Genomic DNA, 22,964 nt, shown 5'->3' on the forward strand with positions numbered 1-22,964 from the left:
AATTATGTTAGACACAGTTAATATTTCTCTTCATGGTTCAGTCCAAATTACAGCCTGATGACTGTGTTGATTGAGATGTTTCAGTTATATTTTTAGTTTTCTAGTTTTAGTAAAATGTCAGAGACAGAATCAGCTCACACATGAGAAAATGTTTGTGATTCTCGTTTTATTAATGACCCCAATGATTAATCTTTGTGAATGTCTGTGAATTGTGGACGTCTGTTTTAGTGGCTGTGTGTCTTTATTCAACATTTGGAGCTGCTGTCTGCTCCCGTGTCTTTATTTAAACTCTTCCTGTCTAACAGCACTTCAGGATTGACTCTAGCTAACAGTCAGATGTCGAGCGTTTCATACGTATCTTGGATGATCTCTGTCAATAAAAAAAAAAATCAAAGCCAATCAAAGAAGTTTTATCCGTCTCTAAACACACAGAGAGATGGAGAGAGAGACGGTAAACTTTCTGGTCTTCATGTTTACATCGGTTGTGTAAAATGCAAATTTAAAGATTCCTATTATTTGTGCTTTTGTGTGAATTTTATGAGAAAGTATTTTCTTTTATTAACATAACATAATTTTTGTGGATTATCATTTTCCCATGTATAAATAAAACACTTTACAGCGTGTCTTGATTTCCTGAAAGAATACGTTATTCTATGTTTATAGTAATTTCCCTGTACTGCTGCTGTGTTGACTCAAATATGTAAAAGCACATTTGAAATTAGACTCATTGTTTTCAACAGTTTGGAGTATTTTAATCAGTCTACATTGAATACTGAACATTCAAGTATGAGGGGACATGGCTAAAAATGGCTCTGGTTGAAAGTTACACAAGTAGTTAAATGTCTCTGAGCTGAAACCACAAATTCTGTTCAAACTACCTGCAACAGTTCAAAATAAGTTTTTACTTAACAAGGGAGACCTAGACAATATTAGGAAGGTGGTCTTAATGTTATGCCTGATCAGTGTATACTCCACTATAGTTTCTGACTGGTTCTGTGCTGCACCTTAATGGGCTCAAACACTTGTGCTCAAATGCTCATCTTACTTTCAGCAGGTAAACAGCTTACCAATGTGACAAACACTAATATAAATAGTCGTTCAATGAGTCGTCTACGTGTGTTTCAGGACTTTTTCGCATGCACGTCTCTCAAACATAGGAGCTGACAGGGTTTGACAGTCACAACAAAGGTTTTATAACAAAGAAACATCACCATCTAGTGGGGACACTCTCAAAAATCAGCTCCACCCGTAACACAAGGAAATGAAAGTGAAAGGTTTTCATTGTTGATCGGGTGGAGACGGGATCAGTACTCAAGAACACGACTTAAGAGGATTTCAAGCGGCAGAGCTTAAAGTTTGGTGAGTCTCTAAATCTGGAATCAATCAACAGAAATGGCCGAGAACCTTTTTGAAAGTTACCTGAGCTGCCATGTGTGTTCAGAGACTTTCAGAGACCCCGTGTCTCTGAGCTGCAACCACAGCTTCTGTTCAAGCTGCCTGCAGAAATTCTGGGAACAAGCTCAAAACAAAAACTGTCCTATTTGTAAAAGAAAATCCTCAAAAGAAAATCCTATGGTGAATTTCACCCTGAAGGAACTGGCTGACTCCTTTGCCAAGAGGCAGAGTCAAAGTTTAGCCATGATTGAAAAACAAAAGCAGGCAGAGAAGGAGGAAGTGGTGTGTGCTGAACACTCAGAAGTGCCATCCTGGTTCTGTGAGGATGAGCAGAAAGCTGTTTGTCCCGTCTGTGAGTTTTCTCTTCACCAGAGTCACAAAGTGGTTCCTCTAGAACAAGCAGTGAATGACTTGAAAGAGCAGCTGAAATCTGATTTAAAGTCTCTGCAGGACAAGAGGGACAAATATGAACAAGTGGAGAACACTTACAATAAGATGATTCAACACTCCAGGAACCAGCGGCTGTCCACAGAGAAGCAGATCAAAGCTGAGTTCAACAAGCTTTGCCAGTTCCTGAAAGAGGAAGAGGAGTCCAGACTGGCAGCTCTGAAGAAGGAAGAGGAGCAGAAAGGGGAGATCATCAGTAGAGAGATGAAGAAGATTCAGGAGCAGATCTCCTCTCTGTCAGTCAGCATCTCTGCTGTTGAACAAGAGCTGAAGAAAGCCAACGTGCCGTTCCTCAACAGTTATAAACCCACTCAGACCAGAGCCAGAGCCCAGTGGACACTGCCAGATCCACAGCTAGTCTCAGGAGTCCTGATAGATGTGGCCAAACACCTGGGCAACCTGTCCTTCAGAGTCTGGGAGAAGATGAAGGAGAAGGTCCACTACAGTCCTGTCATTCTGGACCCCGACACTGCAAACCCCTGGCTCTATCTGTCTGATGATCTGACCAGTGTGAGACGTGGAGACACAAAGCAGGATCTCCCTGACAATCCAGAAAGATTCAGTAATTATGCTAATGTTTTTGGCTCTGAGGGCTTCAGCTCAGGGAAACACAGCTGGGACGTGGAGGTGGGAGATCATCCTGACTGGGTTATAGGTTTGGTTAAAGAGACATTTGACAAGAATGAACCATATATTTCACCAAAATACGGATTCTGGTGTTTAGTGCATCGTGATGGAAAATACACTAATGGTAATAATAAGACTGTCACAGTGAAGAAGAGTCTCCAGAGGATCAGGGTCCAGCTGGACTATGAGAGTGGACAGGTGTTCTTCTACAACTCTGAAGACAATACTGAGATCCACACCCACAGAGACACCTTCACTGAGAAACTCTTCCCATATTTTAATATCGGAGATGCTGCTGATGCCAAAACCTCCGACATCAACATCTGTCCAAGGGAGGTTAATGTCAATTAATCTAGGTTTATTACACACTTAACTGTGTGTTTTTCATGTACAATATTGATAATATGCAAAAGTTATTCAATATGTGGAACCGAAAAGTCCATTGTCACTTTTGAAAAGGTTTTAAAACTACATTTTTACATGTTTTTAATTCAGTCACTGCATCCATTTTTCATTCATTCATCTTCTGTAACTTCTTATTCCTGTGAATGGTTGCTGGGTCTGCTGGAGCCTATCCCAGCTGTCTGCATCCGTTTTTAAAATGTGTAAAGGCTGATATTCTGCCTGATTAGCAGCATTTAACTCATCGACTGGATCAAATACTTTTTTTTTTTTACTTTGTCGTCATCTTATTTTAGGTTGTACGATATTCTGTTTATCTGATGACTTACTTTAGTCTTTAATGTGTTTTAATGGGATTGTTTACACTTCAAACTCAGTGGTTCAATTAGTCAAAACGTATTCTGTCTCTGATTGATTTATTTTTTTCCCCTTCAGCAGAACGGTTTTATTTTTTTTTGGTTGTGGAAATTGCTAATCCAACTGTCGCATCTGTCTGAAATTAATTATGTAAAGTAGTTTTCTTTTGTTGGTTTTGTGGAGACTCATCCTCAATACCTAAACAGTTGTTCCTGTTAAATCAGTCTTTCAAATCCACCAAAGATTTAGTTGTTTTAACTTTATTTTATGCTTGATCAGAATGCTATTTACAAGGAATTACTAGACAAAGAGTAAAGATTAAAATGTGCTTTAAGAAACAATTGGATTATAACTGAAATTTTGCTGCATGTTCTTCAATAAATGATCATTTTGAAAACTGAATGATTCTTTACTGGCTTATGACCGTAGCACCTGTCCCATGTAGCAATCAATAAATGTAGTTTAAACATAGTTTGGGTGTTATAGTGTTATGGGCTGTTTTTATATCTCAGGGAAACACAGCTGGGAGGTGGAGGTGGGAGATCATCCTGAATGGATTATAGGTTTAAACAAAGAGACAGTTGACAAGAATCAACCGAAGGCCTCACCAGAATACGGATTCTGGTGTTTAGAGCATGGTGATGGAAAATACACTGATGGTGATGGAAAGACTGTCTCAGTGAAGAATTGTCTCCAGAGGATCAGGGTCCAGCTGGACTATGAGAGTGGACAGGTGTCCTTCTACAACTCTGAAGACAAGACTGAGATCTACACCTACAGAAACACCTTCACTGAGAAACTCTTCTCTTGCATGCTGTTGATGTTGACGCCAAAACCTCCGACATCAAAATCTGTCCAAGGGAGGTTAATGTCAGTTAATCCAGGTTTATTACACACTTAACTGTGTGTTTTTCATGTACAACATTGATAATATGCAAAAGTTATTCAATATGTGGAAATGAAAAGTCCATTGTCACTTTTGAAAAGGTTTTAAATACTACATTTTTACATGTTTTTAATTCAATGTTTTGTTGTTTTTTTGTTTGTAGATGAGATTAGAAGAAACAACAGTCACAGCAGCAGTTTTTATGGCTGATTTTTACCCTGGTTGTGTTCACACTATTAAAAGTAAATGTGTTGACAAGCAGCCCAGAGCATCTCCCAATGAGATCCTCAAATGTGTCCTCAAAGTGTTTTCTGTCACTTTACACCTGTGAGCTGACCACCTATGATGGGACAGAACCTTTTCTGCATGCAAGCAGTTGTTGTTGATACAGACTGTTAGATATTAAAGAGTTATGGTAGGGAAAAAACAGAAAGAAATGTTCTTCTTTCTGTCTTACCAGATATGGGGTTATTTACTGCTTTGCTTCAGCTTGCTCATTAGATAAGATGCACCACACTCATATTTCACCTTGAAGATATCAGTTAGGGCCGGCCTCGGCCACACATAGAAAACCACTGATACACGAAAGGCTGCGCTCCTCCTATTATACGTGGGTGGAGCCCAGATAGAATAAAATCTGTGTGTACACTTAGGGGCTTCTCTTCTCCTACCCTTAAGGTGGTTAAGTTGAAGTCTCAGCGCTGGGTCTGTACCTATTCTCTGCGTGTCAAATAAATTGTTGATTGGAGAGAAGTTGTCGGGTGATCTATTCATAGTCGAACTAACCTTTCCAATAGGTATAAAGAACTTGGGCTGAAGGAGAGGAAAATATTCCTCCTTCGACAAGACCTAAGCCAAGCAAACACCAACTACCATCTTCTGGGTTAGGGTTATCCTCATAGTGTTCATAGAACAGCGTCATTATAATGTGTTATAAAGCTGCAGCTGTCTGCAGTTTTAATTGTGAAGGACCAGGCAGATTTCTATGACTACGGAAAAAGCATTACGGCTGAAATATGATTGGACAAAAGCTCTAACGCAAAGTTACACTGCAGGAATCACTGCAACTGAGAGACAGACAAGACATAAAATGAAAATAACTGGCTATTGGGAATAATTTAATAACATTAACAGGAGTCAGTGGTTTTTATAAAGTTTAGGCCAGCAGAGAAGGTTTTGCTGACCCGGACGGCCCACCACAAAATCAAGAAGTAAGGACGGATCAAAATTCATAGGTATTAACTTATCTGTGACCCCAGGCCCTGTGATAGACTGGCAACGTGTCCAGGGTGTACCCCGTGTCCCGCCCAATGACAGTCGGGATTCAGCCCCCCCACCTCGCAGACCTCTAGGACATAGATGGTTAAGAAAAATGAATGAAAGAATGAATGAATGTAACACAGCACAGGTTTAACATAAAGGACTGAACAGAGAGGCCCAGACATGTTGGTCAAATAGTGCCCTCTACAGTTGGTTGACTTCAATCACAGTTTTAAAGTTCACATTTTTTTCTCTGTATCCGGATCCTTCCTGTGTGGAGTTTGCATGTTCTCCCTGTGTCTATGTGGTGATTCTGAATTGGCCGTAGATGTGAGTGTGAATGTCTCTCTGTGTTAGCCCTGTGATAGACTGGAGACCTGTCCAGGGTGGACCCCCCCTCTCAGGAGGACAAGCGGTTACAGAAGATGAAAGAATGAATGAATGAAATAACATTTGGTCTTCAAGCAAAAACGACACGACATTTACTGAACAACAACGGTGACAAGTGACAATTACATCATAAAATAGAGCAGTATTAAATCACGGACTGTGGATCTGAAGGACAAGAAGCTTAAGTGATTAATTTTATGAAATCTAGAAGCTCTCACCACAGGTTCTAATTAGTTTTTACACATTTTGACATTGCTGTGAAAATGAGTTAATGTTCAGACACTAATTACTGAAATAAACAAATACATTTGAATCACTTGAAGTGAATCGTGTTGTTTTGGGAAATGGAAACAAGGCGTGTTGCAAATAAAACCGCTGGTTTGATGCTAGTGCTGGAGGTTTTCACGTGATGAAACAAATCTACATTCATCAATATATTTAAAAGACAAACAAAACAAATCTTCAAATGAAAATATAAGATTTGACTTAAGAAAGAGAATATTAGCCTTGATTTAGATATATGACTAGATGAGCAAGAGCCATAATCAAACATTGACTAGTCAGGTTGCAAATGTTTCAAATGTTATCAAAGGTTAATAAAAAGAGAAAGCTAAACAGGTTTGCCATTAATAATTAAACAGTGAATGATGTGGATGTACATTCTGAAAATCATTAACAATCCAGACACTGCAGAACCAAGGCCACAGTTAAATGATCTGAGCCCTCTCACTGAACAACACGTGCAGGACTGAAAGAAACTGTGACACAAGCTGAAGATATTACAATTTGGTGAGTTTTTTTTTTTTTAACAACAATTTTAAGTGACTGAAAATGGCTGAGATGATTCCTGTTCTCGAAAATTTCCTGAGCTGCCATGTGTGTTCAGAGACTTTCAGAGACCCTGTGTCTCTGAGCTGCAACCACAGCTTCTGTTAAAGCTGCCTGCAGAAATTCTGGGAACAAGCTGAAAACAAAAACTGTCCTATTTGTAAAAGACAATCCTCAACAGAAAATCTCCTGGTTAATTTTGCCCTGAAGGAACTGGCTGACTCCTTTGCAGGAAGACAGACACTTGGATCATCTGAGACACCCAAGGGACAAAAGAAAAAAATCATGGTGGTTTGCAATAAACACAAAGAAGAGCCTAAATTGTTCTGTGAGGATGAGCAGAAAGCTGTTTGTCCCGTCTGTGAGATTTCTCATGAGAGTCACAAAGTGGTTCCTCCAGAAGAAGCAGTGAGTGACTTGAAGGAGCAGCTGAAATCTGACTTGAAGTCTCTGCAGGACAAGAGGGACAAATACAAACAAGTGGAGAAAAATTACAGTATGGTGATTCAATTCTCGAAGAAGCAGCGGCTGTTCACAGAGAAGCAGATCAGAGCTGAGTTCAACAAGCTTCACCAGTTCCTGAAAGAGGAAGAGGAGTCCAGACTGGCAGCTCTGAAGAAGGAAGAGGAACAGAAAGGGGAGATTATCAGCAGAGAGATGAAGAAGATTCAGGAGCTGATCTCCTCTCTGTCAGTCAGCATCTCTGCTGTTGAACAAGAGCTGAAGAAAGCCAACGTGCCGTTCCTCAACAGTTATAAACCCACTCAGACCAGAGCCAGAGCCCAGTGGTCACTGCCAGATCCACAGCTGGTCTCAGGAGTCCTGACAGATGTGGCCAAACACCTGGGCAACCTGTCCTTCAGAGTCTGGGAGAAGATGAAGGGGAAGGTCCACTACAGTCCTGTCATTCTGGACCCAAACACTGCAAACCCCCGTCTCTATCTGTCTGATGATCTGACCAGTGTGAGACGTGGAGACACAGAGCAGGATCTCCCTGACAATCCAGAAAGATCCACTTATTACACTAATGTTTTTGGCTCTGAGGGCTTCAGCTCAGGGAAACACAGCTGGGAGGTGGAGGTGGGAGATCATCCTCTATGGTTTATAGGGTTAACCAAAGAGACAGCTAATAAGAATCAACTGAAGTTTTCACAAAAATACGGATTCTGGTGTTTAGTGCATAGTGATGGTGAATACATTAATAGTGATGATGAGACTGTTACAATGAAGAAGAGTCTCCAGAGTGTTGGGATCTGAACCTGGTGGTGCATAATCAGGTAACCACATGGCTGCTTTTGTCTTGGGAACAAAGGAGCCCTGGAAAAACTCTATTACCCACAATCCTCCAGGTGTGAAAAACTGACCAAGCAGTTCACTGGCTGACAGTGGCATGTGACCTATGAGGTCATCAGGTCATATAAAATGCACCGTTTGGCCTTTGTTCTCTCTCTTATTCTCTTATCCTCCTACCCTCTACAACTCCACACCTCCACGTGGAGACCCCCAGCTGCTAAGCTGCAGCTGGGCGCCAGGTAGTCTGCTAACAAAGAGCAACTACTTGCAGGCCTGTTCTCCATACAGCAGCGAAGCGAGTTCCTGCTGAGGAATCTACACCAGCTTTTTAGCCAACAACAGAAGGTTTGCAGGCTAAACTCCCAAACAACAGGAGCCACACGGCTAGTTAGCACCGAGCTGCTAACAAGCCACTTCAAAGGACTTCAAGGAGCGGCCAGTTTCCCCTCCAACGTCTGCCATCAGGAAAACACAGCAAGGACTACAGCTTTTCCCAGTTTGGCCTTCCATCAGGAACTGCCAGCTAAAGGAGCAACACACCAGAAATTGACTTTTCCACCAAATCTGGTAGTATGACCTGGGCCTAGTTAAGCTAAGCAAAGCATAGAACTTAAACTTTGATTTGATGTGATATGTGTTTTATTGAGTGTTTAGTATAGTGATTTGATGTTAGTTTAGATTATGCAACACATAGACTCAGGGTCTCTTGCATGCTAAACTAACCATCCTTTCTCTAACCTGGCACTTCTTATCACATTCTCTTATCACATTCCACCAAGGCATTTGGCCAGCACACGGCACATGAGTGTCCCCACTCAGCAGCCATTGTTTCCTTTGTGTTCAAGACCTCAAGGCCCAGCGGCCATCTTGACACGCCCACAACCGGCGGCCATCTTGGCACGCCCACAACCGGCGGCCATCTTGACACGCCCACAACCGGCGGCCATCTTGACACGCCCACAACCGGCGGCCATTTTGGCTCACACACAACCAGCGGCCATTTTGGCTCACACACACACACACACACACACACACCTGTATTGAGTACACTGTAGTTAGCTTGTATGTTTACTTTTATTCTTGTTAATAAATGTCTTTTAAACATACCTGTCTGTTTAATGTTGCACAAGAGTGAATATTGCCAACCTCTACACTGTCAAGAACTCCAAATTCCTTCAACTGTAACTAGTTGTTAACATGGTAATTTTGGTTATAGTTATTAAGTTAATTATTAATCCGAACTCCAAATTGACAATTTAGTATAATTTATGAGACTGTTTTGATTAATTGGCTATCTTTTCCCTTCCTAGAAGGGTGGTGCCCCGAGGTGATCTAGTAATTCAGATCCAATTATTTAATAATAAATAATTATTTTTGATAATTATTAATTATTCATGATAGCCAAACCCCAATACTGAGTGCCTTAGTACCAGGCCCAACAAATGGTGCCCCGTGTGAGGCAGAGTACTGTTGGCAATTATTCATAATTGTGCAATATTAATTTCAGCATAATTTTGGCCAAAGCCAAAAATATTTTTGAACAACTTTTAGACTTGCCAGAAGTCTTAACGTTCAATCCCACTAGTCTACCACAAGAGTAGATGTCCAGTTGTACTTACAAACAGGTGCAGTGTGGTGATAATTTATGAAATTCATAAATTGATAAATTGATAAATTATTAATAATTCGTTATTAATAACTACTGTTTTCAGTCCCATTGTTCTACATTAAGTGTTGCTTTTGCTGCTAGCCAATTCAAGTTGAACCTACCTTTCGTAGTTGTAAGAATTTCGGCATTCGAATACCACGTATTCATGCAATCCAGTCAAGCTGTTTCCTGTTAATTTAAGTGCTCCCCTGTTGAATTAAACCACAGCGTGCCACCGGCCCTGTGTGAAAGAACTTGTGCCAGCTGTTACTGCCATGCATTTCAGCCTAAGTAAGATAAGGAGTCTGAGATAGAGCCACAGTGTGCTACCAGCCCTGTGAAATATAAGTTATATACTTAGCTGCCACTAACACGTGTTACAGCCCAAGTTAACTTTAAAAATCACGTCTCTAACTGTTACTGCCCTGCATTTCAGTTACTGCATTTTGAGTTTTGGTGAGTAAATTTGCATTTACTGTGTTACCAAATTTGTTGTGCCCACTAGAACCACTAGATGGTGCCATAGCTACCTTTCTAGCCTCTCTCTTAGAAGCTACATAGCTACTTAGCATAGCATTGCTAACCCCATTGCTTTGTTGTTGTTGTTTTTGACACCTCCATCCCACATAACAATGGAGAACCCCTGTGTAGAGCAATTCATTTCTTCCCTTGCACAGAGCCTAAACCCAGGCTACCCTGAATTCATTAACAAGTTGAATTTCAGTGAGTGCAGGGATGAGATAGATTCTCTACTGAAGGACAGGTGTGATGCACAGACTGCATCCAAAGGCCCATTGTTAAGATGTTTGCTTCTGAACTTCCACAGGCAATCCAGCCTTGCCTCTCAGAGCAAAGCAGCCTTAGAAAAGGAGGTAGAGTCCCTTAAAGCGCAAACGGCTTGTCTCCTCCATGAGGTACAAATGGCCAATAATAAAGCTATGCGCTACTTAGCAGACTTGCACTCAGCAGAGTCCGATCTTTGTGCACACAAAGAAGAACTGCTAAGGCTTAAATCGGGTTGTCTCTCCCCACCGCCGTCATTAAGCCAATGTGATTCTGGTTACTCCGATTCACACTCCTCCTGTAGTGAAAGGTTAACGTCCCCTACAGTTAGAAAATGGGAACAATTTCCAGCTGACCCTAAGTTCCTGGGAATGGAGTCAGGTCCTCAACCTCCTCTGAGAGACCGAGGTAACAATTACCTGACGTCCCATCTCTCTGACATAGACCGTGAAGAGATTTGTAGTTTATCCTCCAGAAGATATTCTGCCCAATCTTCTTTTCAGCCGATGATGTATGACACTCCCATCCGTGCCCATCTCTCCGAAGGGGGGACTACAACACCACAGGTTTGCCCAGCCCCCGCCTTTCCACCAGAGATAACTGTTGCACGTGATGCACCTGCCCGGACACCACAGTGTCCCCGCTTTAAAGTGCTTGAGTTCCTTGCCAAGGACATTGAACATTTTGATCCAGACAGCTGTGATCATAACGTTGACAATTACGTTAGGGATTTAGACCACGCCCTAATTGATTTGCCCCATGCAACCCAAAGGGAGAAGGTTAAACTTGTATGGAAAACAAGCTCTAAAGCTGTCCATAAGTTTATCCAGTCACAACCTCCCACAGTCAGAGATGACTACTCAGAGCTCCGTCAAGCACTACTAGAAGAATTCTCTTCTACTGCTGATGAGATTGACTCAATGGTTGCAGCCCTCCAAATTAAACATACCCGTCATGAGCATCCTAGAGATTATTACAAACGTTTGAGAGATGTGTACTTTCAGGGCAAGAATGCACCAGGCTTAGAAGAGAACTCCACCTTCAAGTCTTTATTCTTGCAGAACCTTCACCCATGTGTACGCACTCACGTTGCACTCATGACACGCCAAGGTGACCCCTCGATGCAGGACATCAGGAAGATGACACAGGTGGCTTGGGAAACTGTTGTCACTTCCAAAGCAAGAGGGAAGACAGTTGAGCTCTCCAGCTCCACCACCAAGGCATCACCCCGATCTACCACCTTTAAACATCACCCTCACAACAGACCAAAGGGGGGTGATAAAGGGCCACACAGGGACACTGAGCGTAGCCGCCATGTCCGCCAGCTTCCCCGAGATAGACATTCACACAGTCGAAGCTGTAGAAAGCCTTACTCTGAAATTATGGCCCAGCAGTATGATCAACCAATAGACTGCTCAGACGATGATCGCAGCATCTCTGAGTGCAGCTTAGATGATCATAATTCAGCAGACAGTGACAATACCTCTGAATACCTCTGTGCCTCTGGCTACACGGAGCGTTACAGCCCTGAGCCACTAGTTCATAAAAACTTAAGGCAACACAAATTCAGAGTTCCTTCCTCAAGGAAATAATAACACAGTCCATCCCTGTACTGCCAGTATGTAGGAAGTACTTTACTTTCTTTGCAGTTAAGTAGGCAAACTTGTGATTTGTTAGCAACAGCAGCAAACTCCATATTTTTCAACTCACTAATAGTCACACCTGCCACTATTAGCTGAGAAAAGCCTAAATTCTGGTTGGAACCAGACCCACTGTCTAACTTTGCAATTACACCTGAACCAACTCCTTGGTAGTATTTTGCAATTTATACATGTCCTTATTCAACGCAAATTTTAGGACACATTCAGACAATGATACAGCCAAAACCAAGATATTTAAACGTGATGACATCCTTCCGCAGCAACATCTGCATGAAGGACAAATTTGTTATTTCTGTTAAGATCAGACCGAGTACTGCATTGAATAATAATTATTCTAATAGGATCCAACGAGTAAACCACAAAACTCTTGGACATTTGGAAATGGTTTTATCATTGTAGGTGCCACTCTCTTTCTGCATCTTACCCTAACAATTTACATCACTGACATTCTTCTTTTCCTCACTAACACTGTTAGTAACTGTCAATGTGCTTATGTGTATTTCAGTTTTTCACCTGATGATTTTGTTTTGCTTAGCTAAGATAGTTAGCATTTACCACAGCCCAGTTGGTTAACAGACTGCCCAGACGTCATTACTATGAATGAACTTTTCCAACTTGGATTACGCACGGACACTTGTGCTCTCACGACCACACATCGAGTGAGATCGTGAGACCAAAGGGGGGAATGTTGGGATCTGAACCTGGTGGTGCATAATCAGGTAACCACATGGCTGCTTTTGTCTTGGGAACAAAGGAGCCCTGGAAAAACTCTATTACCCACAATCCTCCAGGTGTGAAAAACTGACCAAGCAGTTCACTGGCTGACAGTGGCATGTGACCTATGAGGTCATCAGGTCATATAAAATGCACCGTTTGGCCTTTGTTCTCTCTCTTATTCTCTTATCCTCCTACCCTCTACAACTCCACACCTCCACGTGGAGACCCCCAGCTGCTAAGCTGCAGCTGGGCGCCAGGTAGTCTGCTAACAAAGAGCAACTACTTGCAGGCCTGTTCTCCATACAGCAGCGAAGCGAGTTCCTGCTGAGGAATCTACACCAGCTTTTTAGCCAACAACAGAAGGTTTGCAGGCTAAACTCCCAAACAACAGGAGCCACACGGCTAGTTAGCACCGAGCTGCTAACAAGCCACTTCAAAGGACTTCAAGGAGCGGCCAGTTTCCCCTCCAACGTCTGCCATCAGGAAAACACAGCAAGGACTACAGCTTTTCCCAGTTTGGCCTTCCATCAGGAACTGCCAGCTAAAGGAGCAACACACCAGAAATTGACTTTTCCACCAAATCTGGTAGTATGACCTGGGCCTAGTTAAGCTAAGCAAAGCATAGAACTTAAACTTTGATTTGATGTGATATGTGTTTTATTGAGTGTTTAGTATAGTGATTTGATGTTAGTTTAGATTATGCAACACATAGACTCAGGGTCTCTTGCATGCTAAACTAACCATCCTTTCTCTAACCTGGCACTTCTTATCACATTCTCTTATCACATTCCACCAAGGCATTTGGCCAGCACACGGCACATGAGTGTCCCCACTCAGCAGCCATTGTTTCCTTTGTGTTCAAGACCTCAAGGCCCAGCGGCCATCTTGACACGCCCACAACCGGCGGCCATCTTGGCACGCCCACAACCGGCGGCCATCTTGACACGCCCACAACCGGCGGCCATCTTGACACGCCCACAACCGGCGGCCATTTTGGCTCACACACAACCAGCGGCCATTTTGGCTCACACACACACACACACACACACACACCTGTATTGAGTACACTGTAGTTAGCTTGTATGTTTACTTTTATTCTTGTTAATAAATGTCTTTTAAACATACCTGTCTGTTTAATGTTGCACAAGAGTGAATATTGCCAACCTCTACACTGTCAAGAACTCCAAATTCCTTCAACTGTAACTAGTTGTTAACATGGTAATTTTGGTTATAGTTATTAAGTTAATTATTAATCCGAACTCCAAATTGACAATTTAGTATAATTTATGAGACTGTTTTGATTAATTGGCTATCTTTTCCCTTCCTAGAAGGGTGGTGCCCCGAGGTGATCTAGTAATTCAGATCCAATTATTTAATAATAAATAATTATTTTTGATAATTATTAATTATTCATGATAGCCAAACCCCAATACTGAGTGCCTTAGTACCAGGCCCAACAAGAGGATCAGGGTCCAGCTGGACTATGAGAGTGGACAGGTGTCCTTCTACAACTCTGAAGACAAGACTGAGATCTACACCTACAGAGACACCTTCACTGAGAAACTCTTCCCATATTTTGCTATCGGAGATGCTGTTGATGCCAAAGCCTCTGACATCAAAATCTGTCCAACTGAGATCAGGGTGTCTGCTGAGGCCTAGGTGACTATTATTATAATCGTTAATTTATCAGCTTTAAGAAAATCATAGTTAAAACATCAAACTTACATGATGGGACACCCTCTTTTGTAGCTTGACAGTAAATCACAAAACAAAACGACAAGTTTAAATTCAGAACCAGGTCTGAAACCCAGAGAACCAGCATGAAGGTGGCGATGGCAAGAGAAAAGAAAATCCCTTTTAACAGGAAAAAACCTTAAGCAGAACCTCAAGCTCTTCACATGGAGGGAACCAATCTGCTTGAGGCCGGCCAGGTATATGAGATATAGCTGATGCATGTTACATGATTGAATAAAAGACGTATCATAGATGCATGATGTATTGAGGTGGGAGTGGACAACTGCAGGCCAAGAAGACTGGACAGGTTGATGAGACCAGGACCACTGAATGATTTCTAACAAGAAGAAATTTCATGTTAAATCATATAATCACAGAAGAGCAGTGTCCCACTGTTTTAATTTTGACATTTAACATTGACTTTAGTTCAATTCTGTACGTTCATTCAGTTTCATCGACGCAAACTTGATCTTTAATAATTTTTTTAAATGATGTTAGACACAATTAGTATTTCTCTTCATGGTTCAGTCCAAATTAAAGCCTGATGACTGTGTTGATTGAGATGTTTCAGTTATATTTTTAGTTTTCTAGTTTTAGTAAAATGTCAGAGACAGAATCAGCTCACACATGAGAAAATGTTTGTGATTCTCGTTTTATTAATGACCACAATGACTGATCTTTGTGAATGTCTGTGAATTGTGGATGTCTGTTTTAGTGGCTGTGTGTCTTTATTCAACATTTGGAGCTGCTGTTTGCTCCTGTGTCTTTATTTAAACTTTTCCTGTCTAACAGCCCTTCAGGAATGACTCAAGCTAACAGTCAGATGTCGAGCGTTTCATACGTATCTTGGATGATCTCTGTCAATAAAAAGAATCAAAGCCAATCAAAGGAGTTTTATCCGTCTGTAAACACACACGGAGAGATGGCGAGAGAGACGGTAAACTTTCTATTTAAACATGTTTTATTGTTAACACCTTAACACATGTTCACGTGAGAGAACAGAGCAATAATCCGAAGAAGAATCCGAGGCTCAGACAGATCTTTCCTGCAACAAACTATCAGTCTGTAAAAAAGAAAAAAAAAAAGGATCAGTGTACACTCCACTAAACTTTCTGACTGGTTCTGTGCTGCAGCTTAATGGGCTCAAATACTTTACATTTTACTTTCAGCAGGTAAACAGCTTACCAATGTGACAAACACTAATATAAATAGTCGTTCAATGAGTCGTCTACGTGTGTTTCAGGACTTTCCACGTGCACGTCTCTCAATCATAGGAGCTGACAGGATTTGACAGTCACAACAAAGGTTTATGGAGAATTGCTTAAAGATTTATAACAGAGAAACATCACCATCTAGTGGGGACACACTCAAAAATCAGCTCCACCCACAACACAGGTAAATGAAAGTGAAAGCTTTTCGTTGTTGATCGGGTGGAGACGGGATCAGTACTCAAGAACACGACTTAAGAGGATTTCAAGTGGCAGATCTTAAAGTTTGGTGAGTCTCTAAATCTGGAATCAATCAACAGAAATGGCTGAGAAACTTGAAACTTTCCTGAGCTGCCATGTGTGTTCAGAGACTTTCAGAGACCCCGTGTCTCTGAGCTGCAACCACAGCTTCTGTTCAAGCTGCCTGCAGGAATTCTGGGAACAAGCTGGAAACAAAAACTGTCCTATTTGTAAAAAAAAACAATAAAAGAAAAGCCTCCAGTGAATTTTACCCTGAAGGAACTGGCTGACTCCTTTGCCAAGAGGCAGAGTCAAAGTTCAGCAATGATTGAAAAAGAAAAGGAGACCGAGAAGGAGGAAGTGGTGTGTGCTATACACTCAGAAGTGCCTTACTGGTTCTGTGAGGATGAGCAGAAAGCTGTTTGTCCCGTCTGTGAGTTTTCTCCCCACCGGAGTCACAACGTGGTTCCTCTTGAACAAGCAGTGAATGACTTGAAGGAACAACTGAAATCTGACTTGAAGTCTCTGCAGGACAAGAGGGACACATACGAACAAGTGGAGAACAGTTACAATAAGATGATTCAACACTCTAAGAACCAGCGGCTGTTCACAGAGAAGCAGATCAAAGCTGAGTTCAACAAGCTTCACCAGTTCCTGAAAGAGGAAGAGGAGTCCACACTGGCAGCTCTGAAGAAGGAAGAGGAGCAGAAAGGGGAGATTATCAGCAGAGAGATAAAGGAGATTCAGGAGCAGATCTCCTCTCTGTCAGTCAGCATCTCTGCTGTTGAACAAGAGCTGAATAAAGCCAACGTGCCGTTCCTCAACAGTTATAAACCCACTCAGACCAGAGCCAGAGCCCAGTGGTCACTGCCAGATCCACAGCTGGTCTCAGGAGTCCTGACAGATGTGGCCAAACACCTGGGCAACCTGTCCTTCAGAGTCTGGGAGAAGGTGAAGGAGAAGATCCACTACAGTCCTGTCATTCTGGACCCAAACACTGCACACCCCCGTCTCTGTCTGTCTTATGATCTGACCACTGTGAGATGTGGAGACACAAAGCAGGATCTCCCTGACAATCCAGAGAGATTAACTAAGTATCCTGAAGTTCTGGGCTCTGAGGGCTTCAGCTCAGGGAAACACAGCTGGGAGGTGGAGGTGGGAGATCATCCCAAATGGATTATAGGTTTAACCAAAGAGACAGTTGACAAGAATGAAACGATGATTTCACAAAAATACGGATTCTGGTGTTTAGTGCATAGTGATGGAAAATACACTAAAGTTGATGGCAAGACTGTCACAGTGAAGAAGAGTCTCCAGAGGATCAGGGTCCAGCTGGACTATGAGAGTGGACAGGTGTCCTTCTACAACTCTGAAGACAAGACTGAGATCTACAGCCACAGAGACACCTTCACTGAGAAACTCTTCCCATATTTTGCTATCGGAGATGCTGTTGATGACAAAACCTCCGACATCAAAATCTGTCCAACTGAGATCAGGGTGTCTGCTGAGGCCTAGGTGACTATTATTATAATCGTTAATTTATCAGTTTTAAGAAAATCATAGTTAAACAAGCAAACGTACATGATGGGACACCCTCTTTGGTAGTTTGACAGGAAAGCACAAAACAAAACGCCAAGTTTACACTCAATACCAGGCCTGAAACCCCCAGAGGGAGAATGAAGTTGACGATGTCAAGGAAAAAAAAATAAAAAATCCCTTTTAACAGGACAAAACTTTCAGCAGAACCTCAAGGTCTTCAAATCGAAGGAACCAATCTGCTTGAGGCACGTCCAGGTACATGAGATATAACTGATGCATGTTACATGACTGAATAAAAGACATATCATAGATGCATGACACATTGAGGTGGGAGTGGACAACTGCAGGCCATGAAGACTGGAGAGGTTGATGAGACCAGGATCACTGAATGATTTCTAACAAGAAGGAATTTCATGTTAAATCATATAATCACAGAAGAGCAGTGTCCCACTGTTTTAATTTTGACATTTAACATTGACTTTAGTTCAGTTCTTCATGTTTATTCAGTTTCATCCCTCAAACTTGATCTTTAATAGTTTTTTTTTAAACGATGTTAGACACAATATTTCTCTTCATGGTTCAGTCCAAATTACAGCCTGATGACTGTTGATTGAGATGTTTCAGTTATATTTTTAGTTTTCTAGTTTTAGTAAAATGTCAGAGACAGAATCAGCTCACACATGAGAAAATGTTTGTGATTCTCGTTTTATTAATGACCACAATGACTGATCTTTGTGAATGTCTGTGAATTGTGGACGTCTCTTGTAGTGGCTGTGTGTCTTTATTCAACATTTGGAGCTGCTGTTTGCTCCCGTGTCTTTATTTAAACTCTTCCTGTCTAACAGCACTTCAGGATTGACTCTAGCTAACAGTCAGATGTCGAGCGTTTCATACGTATCTTGGATGATCTCTGTCAATAAAAAGAATCAAAGCCAATCAAAGGAGTTTTATCCGTCTGTAAACACACACAGAGATGGAGAGAGAGACGGTAAACTTTCTGGTCTTCATGTTTACATCAGTTGTGTGAAATGAAAATGTAAAGATTCCTATTTTTTTGTGCTTTTGTGTGAATTTTATGAGAAAATATTTTCATTTATTAACATAACATAATTTTTGTGGATTATCATTTTCCCATGTATAAATAAAACACTTTACAGCGTGTCTTCATTTCCTGAAAGAATACGTTATTCTATGTTTATGGTAATTTCCCTGTACTGCTGCTGTGTTGACTCAAATATGTAAAAGCACATTTTAAATGAGACTCATTGTTTTCAACGGTTTGGAGTATTTTAATCAGTCTACATTGAATACTGAACATTCAAATATTAGGGGGCATGGCTAAAAATGGCTCTGGTTGAAAGTTACAGAAGTAGTTAAATGTCTCTGAGCTGAAACCACAAGTTCTGTTCAAACTACCTGCAACAGTTCAAAATAACCCATACAGAAAAATAACATATTCACATATATGCAGCTTGCATATATTCCAGTATAAGGACATCTATGTTAAATACATATATTTACATCTATGTTAAATGCATATATGTTAACTACATATATGTAAATATATGTATCAATATATGTCAACCTATAAGTACATATTCGAAATTGGCCACTTTCTTATATTTCCTACATATAAGTACATATATTTAAATATATTGCACTAAGAAGCATGGTCACGTGACGCCTGATGACAATTGGTCACATGACCGATATATGTCAGACCTATATTTCTCACATATATTCTCATATATTCTTTAAATGTAGTTCATATTCTACTATTGTTTATTATTTTCAGCATTTATTGATATTTCATTACTGTGTTTACTTAACATTAACCATAATATCAATATAAAGAGGAAGAAACACACAACACTTCTGCTTTCTTTTACTGAATTTTAATTAATTTTATTTCTATTTTGAAATCTGAGCTCTGTGAGCTTGGCATTAATCGCCTGCCCCAACAATCCAGCCTGAGTCCCTTGGAATCTCTTCTGGGTGGCCTCTGGAAACATAAAAATAGAGCATGCAAAATATTAGTGACAAGCACAGATGCTAATGTGTTGTGTATCACAATAATTGAAGAGAAATACAAAGCCAGTTGGAGAGAAAGACATGCAAATAGAATAAAATAAACTCATCCATTATGGCCTTGTTATATTATATTATTTGCTTATAACAAGACATTTTTACACTTTAAGTTTATTTTGACTTTGTGTAAGTGAAAATCTTCTTGTATTGACAAATCTTGGAAGATAATTTAGTTTATTTTCCACAAAACAAGAAACTTTCATTTGCAGGATTTGCCAATATAACAAGTACTAAGTATAAGTATAACAAGTACATAATAAGGTCAAAAAGGCGTACATCAAGTGCAGAAATATCTTAAAAGCTCTTGTTATATGCAAATAATAAACAAAATGATTCATACCCCTGGAAATATTGATTTCCCCTTGACCAATGTTTCTTCTGACTGAAAATGACAATGCCACATGGCAAAAGGTTGTAAGACCATGTACCAGAAACAAGGAACCAGAAAAGGTGTTTTCATTGTTCAGGTGTTTGTTTGTTTGTTTTTTTTTTAAACATTTTTATGAAAAATGGCTCGTGGCAGTGCTATATTCAGTCAGAACAAACATATTGGTCAAAAGAAAATCAACATTAAATTGATATCTGCCAAAGGGAATTAATGACTTCTGTTTAGACCCCCATGTTTAAAAGAACACTCCACCGTTTTTTCATATTAAACTAGTTGCGCCACAGCTGGGGCCACCAAGGGAACTTTATCAGGATGCATAGTATCCTGGATCCATGGAATAACTGGCCTTTAAAAATAATAATCTGCCTGCCTCTATGGAAATTTAACATATGGGTGTCTATACTTATGCACCCTGTATTCTAAGGAAGAACATTTATTTTATATGATACATTATTCACTCACAAAGAAATCTGGTGTCTTTAAAGGTTGCATTCTCCCTCATGTTTTTTTTAATTAGGGCACTCAGATCAATTCCCAAAAGATGATTTTTTATTCCTCTTTTTAGTCAACTTCAGCATGGGGGTCTAAACGTATGCATACACTTTATTCATTATACGGCCCTTCACAAAGCAAGTAGAACGCTCCATTGACTTGAATGGGATTTCCCAAAGTTCTACCGGTCATTATTTTCTGATAGAGGACCTCTGAAAAAAATAATGACCGCTGTCAATGGCAACTGTGTTTTTGCTTCTAATTCAGGTCTTTCATATCATTTCGTTGAAAGTGAAAGACAGCTAGTAAGAGGTTGCCAAGCAACATCTGAAACAGTCAAGTTCTATCTGTGTGGCCAACTATTTTGTTAGCGGAAGCCACGGAACGGTAGCTAAGTCATTGCTAATCTTCAAGTCAATGGAGCGTTCTACTTACATTGTGAAGAGCCGTAAAATAAGACAAATATAATGAACTCACCCATTATGGCCTTAGCCCTTTCAGGGTCCAGGGACTCCCTCTGTTCCCCCTCTGCCCTCTTAGACTTGCCTCCTAAAAAAAAGCACAATCAATAAGGAATGTCCATTCATTTCAGGTAAGAAATAAAGAGGAATATAAAGTCATCTTTTGGAAATTGATCTTAAAGGGATATTCCACCATTTTTGGAATTAAGCTCATTTTCCACCTCCCCTCGAGCAAAACAATTGATATTTATCTTTTTCCCGTTCATCCAGCCGTTCTGTGAGTCTGACGATACAACTTTTAACTTCAGCCTAGCATAGTACATTGAATCAGTTTAGACCATTAGCATCTTGCCTGCTAGCATCCTGTTTAAAAGTGACTAAGATTTCTGGTAATTTTCCCATTCAGCTTTAAAAGAAAGAAGATTGAAAAGTTAGACAAATTGCATCATATTCACTAAAGTATTATATCTGGGAAGCATTTACACAAATTAGTTAATGAATATTACTGATAAAGAAATATGCTGTTTCTGTTTCCCACAATACAATATCCAGGTCACCCTAAAGTTTATTTTCATGCTAAACAGTTAAGTGAGGAGCAACACTGAATTGTGACTAAAATGTTAAACTAATGCATGTCTTGTCTCAGCTACATTAACATTACAAGCTTTACTGAATTCTTAATAGGCAAACTACTACACTTAACCTCTGAGGCAGAATAAGGGCCTTACTTGTCAATAGGAGAAAAAATAAAAATAAAATATAGACCAATAAAAATCTTTATATCACAAACAAAATAATAGTAATAATACTAACTAATGGCATTTACATAGGCCTACGTGCACTTGTGTGGGTGTTGTGCGTTTTGCTGCTGCTGCTCTACCCTCCCCTCCTCTTCCCGCCCCGCCCCTCCCCTCCCCCACCCTTCCTCTTCCCGCCCCACCCCACCTCCCCTCCCCCACCTCTCCCCCAAAGTCAAGTTCAAGCACCTGAAAAGCAGGCGAACATTTTTACAGTTTTTTAACAGTTTTTTAACGCACACAAATCGATTCTGACAGGAATTAAAACGTTATCTCCGCTGCTGGTGCCAGCCTACCAGCTTGCATCCGCCGCCAGCTCGCACCCCCCCAATCCCACCGGCAATATACACACCCGACAAATGCTTGTTTAATCCACATTTACGTTTCAAATGCATAAAATAACTGCCGACACATTCAATGCATAAAATAAAAGACGATGTTACAATGAGGTCGCAAACATTAGGTAACTCACCAAAGAGATGCACTCAAAGAGAAGAATAAAGTAATGGCGGTCAGTGCAGCTGAGCGGGTTGACAAAATCACATTTCACCTCAATATTCACTAATGTTAGCAGTCTAGCGACGAAAAATATCTCTTTAACTGCCTAAACTTAATAACATAAGTTGTTCCACGGGTTGAATATTTGCCAAGCAGGTTGAGAAAACTGCTGCATGCTACCACATTTCTCCGCCAACAATTTACCAACAGTCCCACGGGATAATTTTTTTTTAATAATCTTTATCCGTTTCAACGTCGAAATATCGAAGTAATTCACAAGCTGAAAACTTTTCTCCGCATTTCCCGTTCACAGCGAGCAACGTGTATGTATATAATGTTATAGGTGTATATGTTTTTTTGTGTGTAAAGCACTTTGTAACTGTTTTTTTTAAAAAAACAAAAAAACAAAACCTAACTTATATAGTTAAATAAAGCCTTAATTACTTAAGGAACTTACCGTTATGTCGGACTTTTCTCTTGCACTGTAGTCTGCTCGTGTTTGCTGCTGCTGAAGAAGCACGTACGCACCGTCGGCTTGCGCGGGCTGAAGAAGCACGTACGCACGTACGTGACGTCACATATAACGGTCGACTTGTTTAAATAAGTCTATTCAGTGAATATATTCAGCACATAGACTTTCATATAAGATATCCACATATATGTTACAGTGCAGGGTTCAACATATACTTGCATATATACATACTTGTACTATATATGTATTCAATATATTGTAGCCATCTATTTAAACATAAGTTGGGATGCAGCTGCATATATGTAAATATATTTTTTCCCTTGATTTTTCTGTATGGGAAGTTTTTACTTAAC

The 22,964-nt window shown here is 40.5% G+C and overlaps 1 protein-coding gene, 1 long non-coding RNA gene and 1 pseudogene across 3 annotated transcripts; 2 read left to right on the forward strand and 1 right to left on the reverse strand.

Moving 5' to 3' along the window:
* The first annotated feature begins 1,354 nt into the window (after positions 1-1,354).
* LOC311492940 (nuclear factor 7, brain-like) lies at positions 1,355-3,716 on the forward strand. The gene has a single exon (XM_084551398.1). The coding sequence runs from the start codon at positions 1,393-1,395 to the stop codon at positions 2,818-2,820; it is 1,428 nt and encodes a 475-aa protein (XP_084407524.1). The 5' UTR covers positions 1,355-1,392; the 3' UTR covers positions 2,821-3,716.
* A 12,101-nt stretch (positions 3,717-15,817) lies between these two features.
* Positions 15,818-18,656, forward strand: LOC311493712 (nuclear factor 7, ovary-like; annotated as a pseudogene). Its single transcript has one exon. The product of its transcript is annotated as a nuclear factor 7, ovary-like (transcript).
* A 517-nt stretch (positions 18,657-19,173) lies between these two features.
* LOC311493714 lies at positions 19,174-22,637 on the reverse strand. The gene is made up of 3 exons (XR_014699247.1): positions 22,597-22,637; positions 20,861-20,932; positions 19,174-19,417 (listed from the first exon to the last, which is right to left on the reverse strand). It is a non-coding gene; the product is annotated as an uncharacterized lncRNA (long non-coding RNA).
* Positions 22,638-22,964: the final 327 nt, after the last annotated feature.

The sequence above is a fragment of the Chelon labrosus genome, assembly GCF_963514085.1.
Source record: "Chelon labrosus genome assembly, chromosome: 9".
NCBI lineage: Eukaryota > Metazoa > Chordata > Actinopteri > Mugiliformes > Mugilidae > Chelon > Chelon labrosus.

Coding starts and splice junctions, on each gene's coding strand:
- LOC311492940 (XM_084551398.1), top strand. CDS start 1,393: ATGGCCGAGAACCTTTTTGAAAGTTACCTGAGCTGCCATGTGTGTTCA.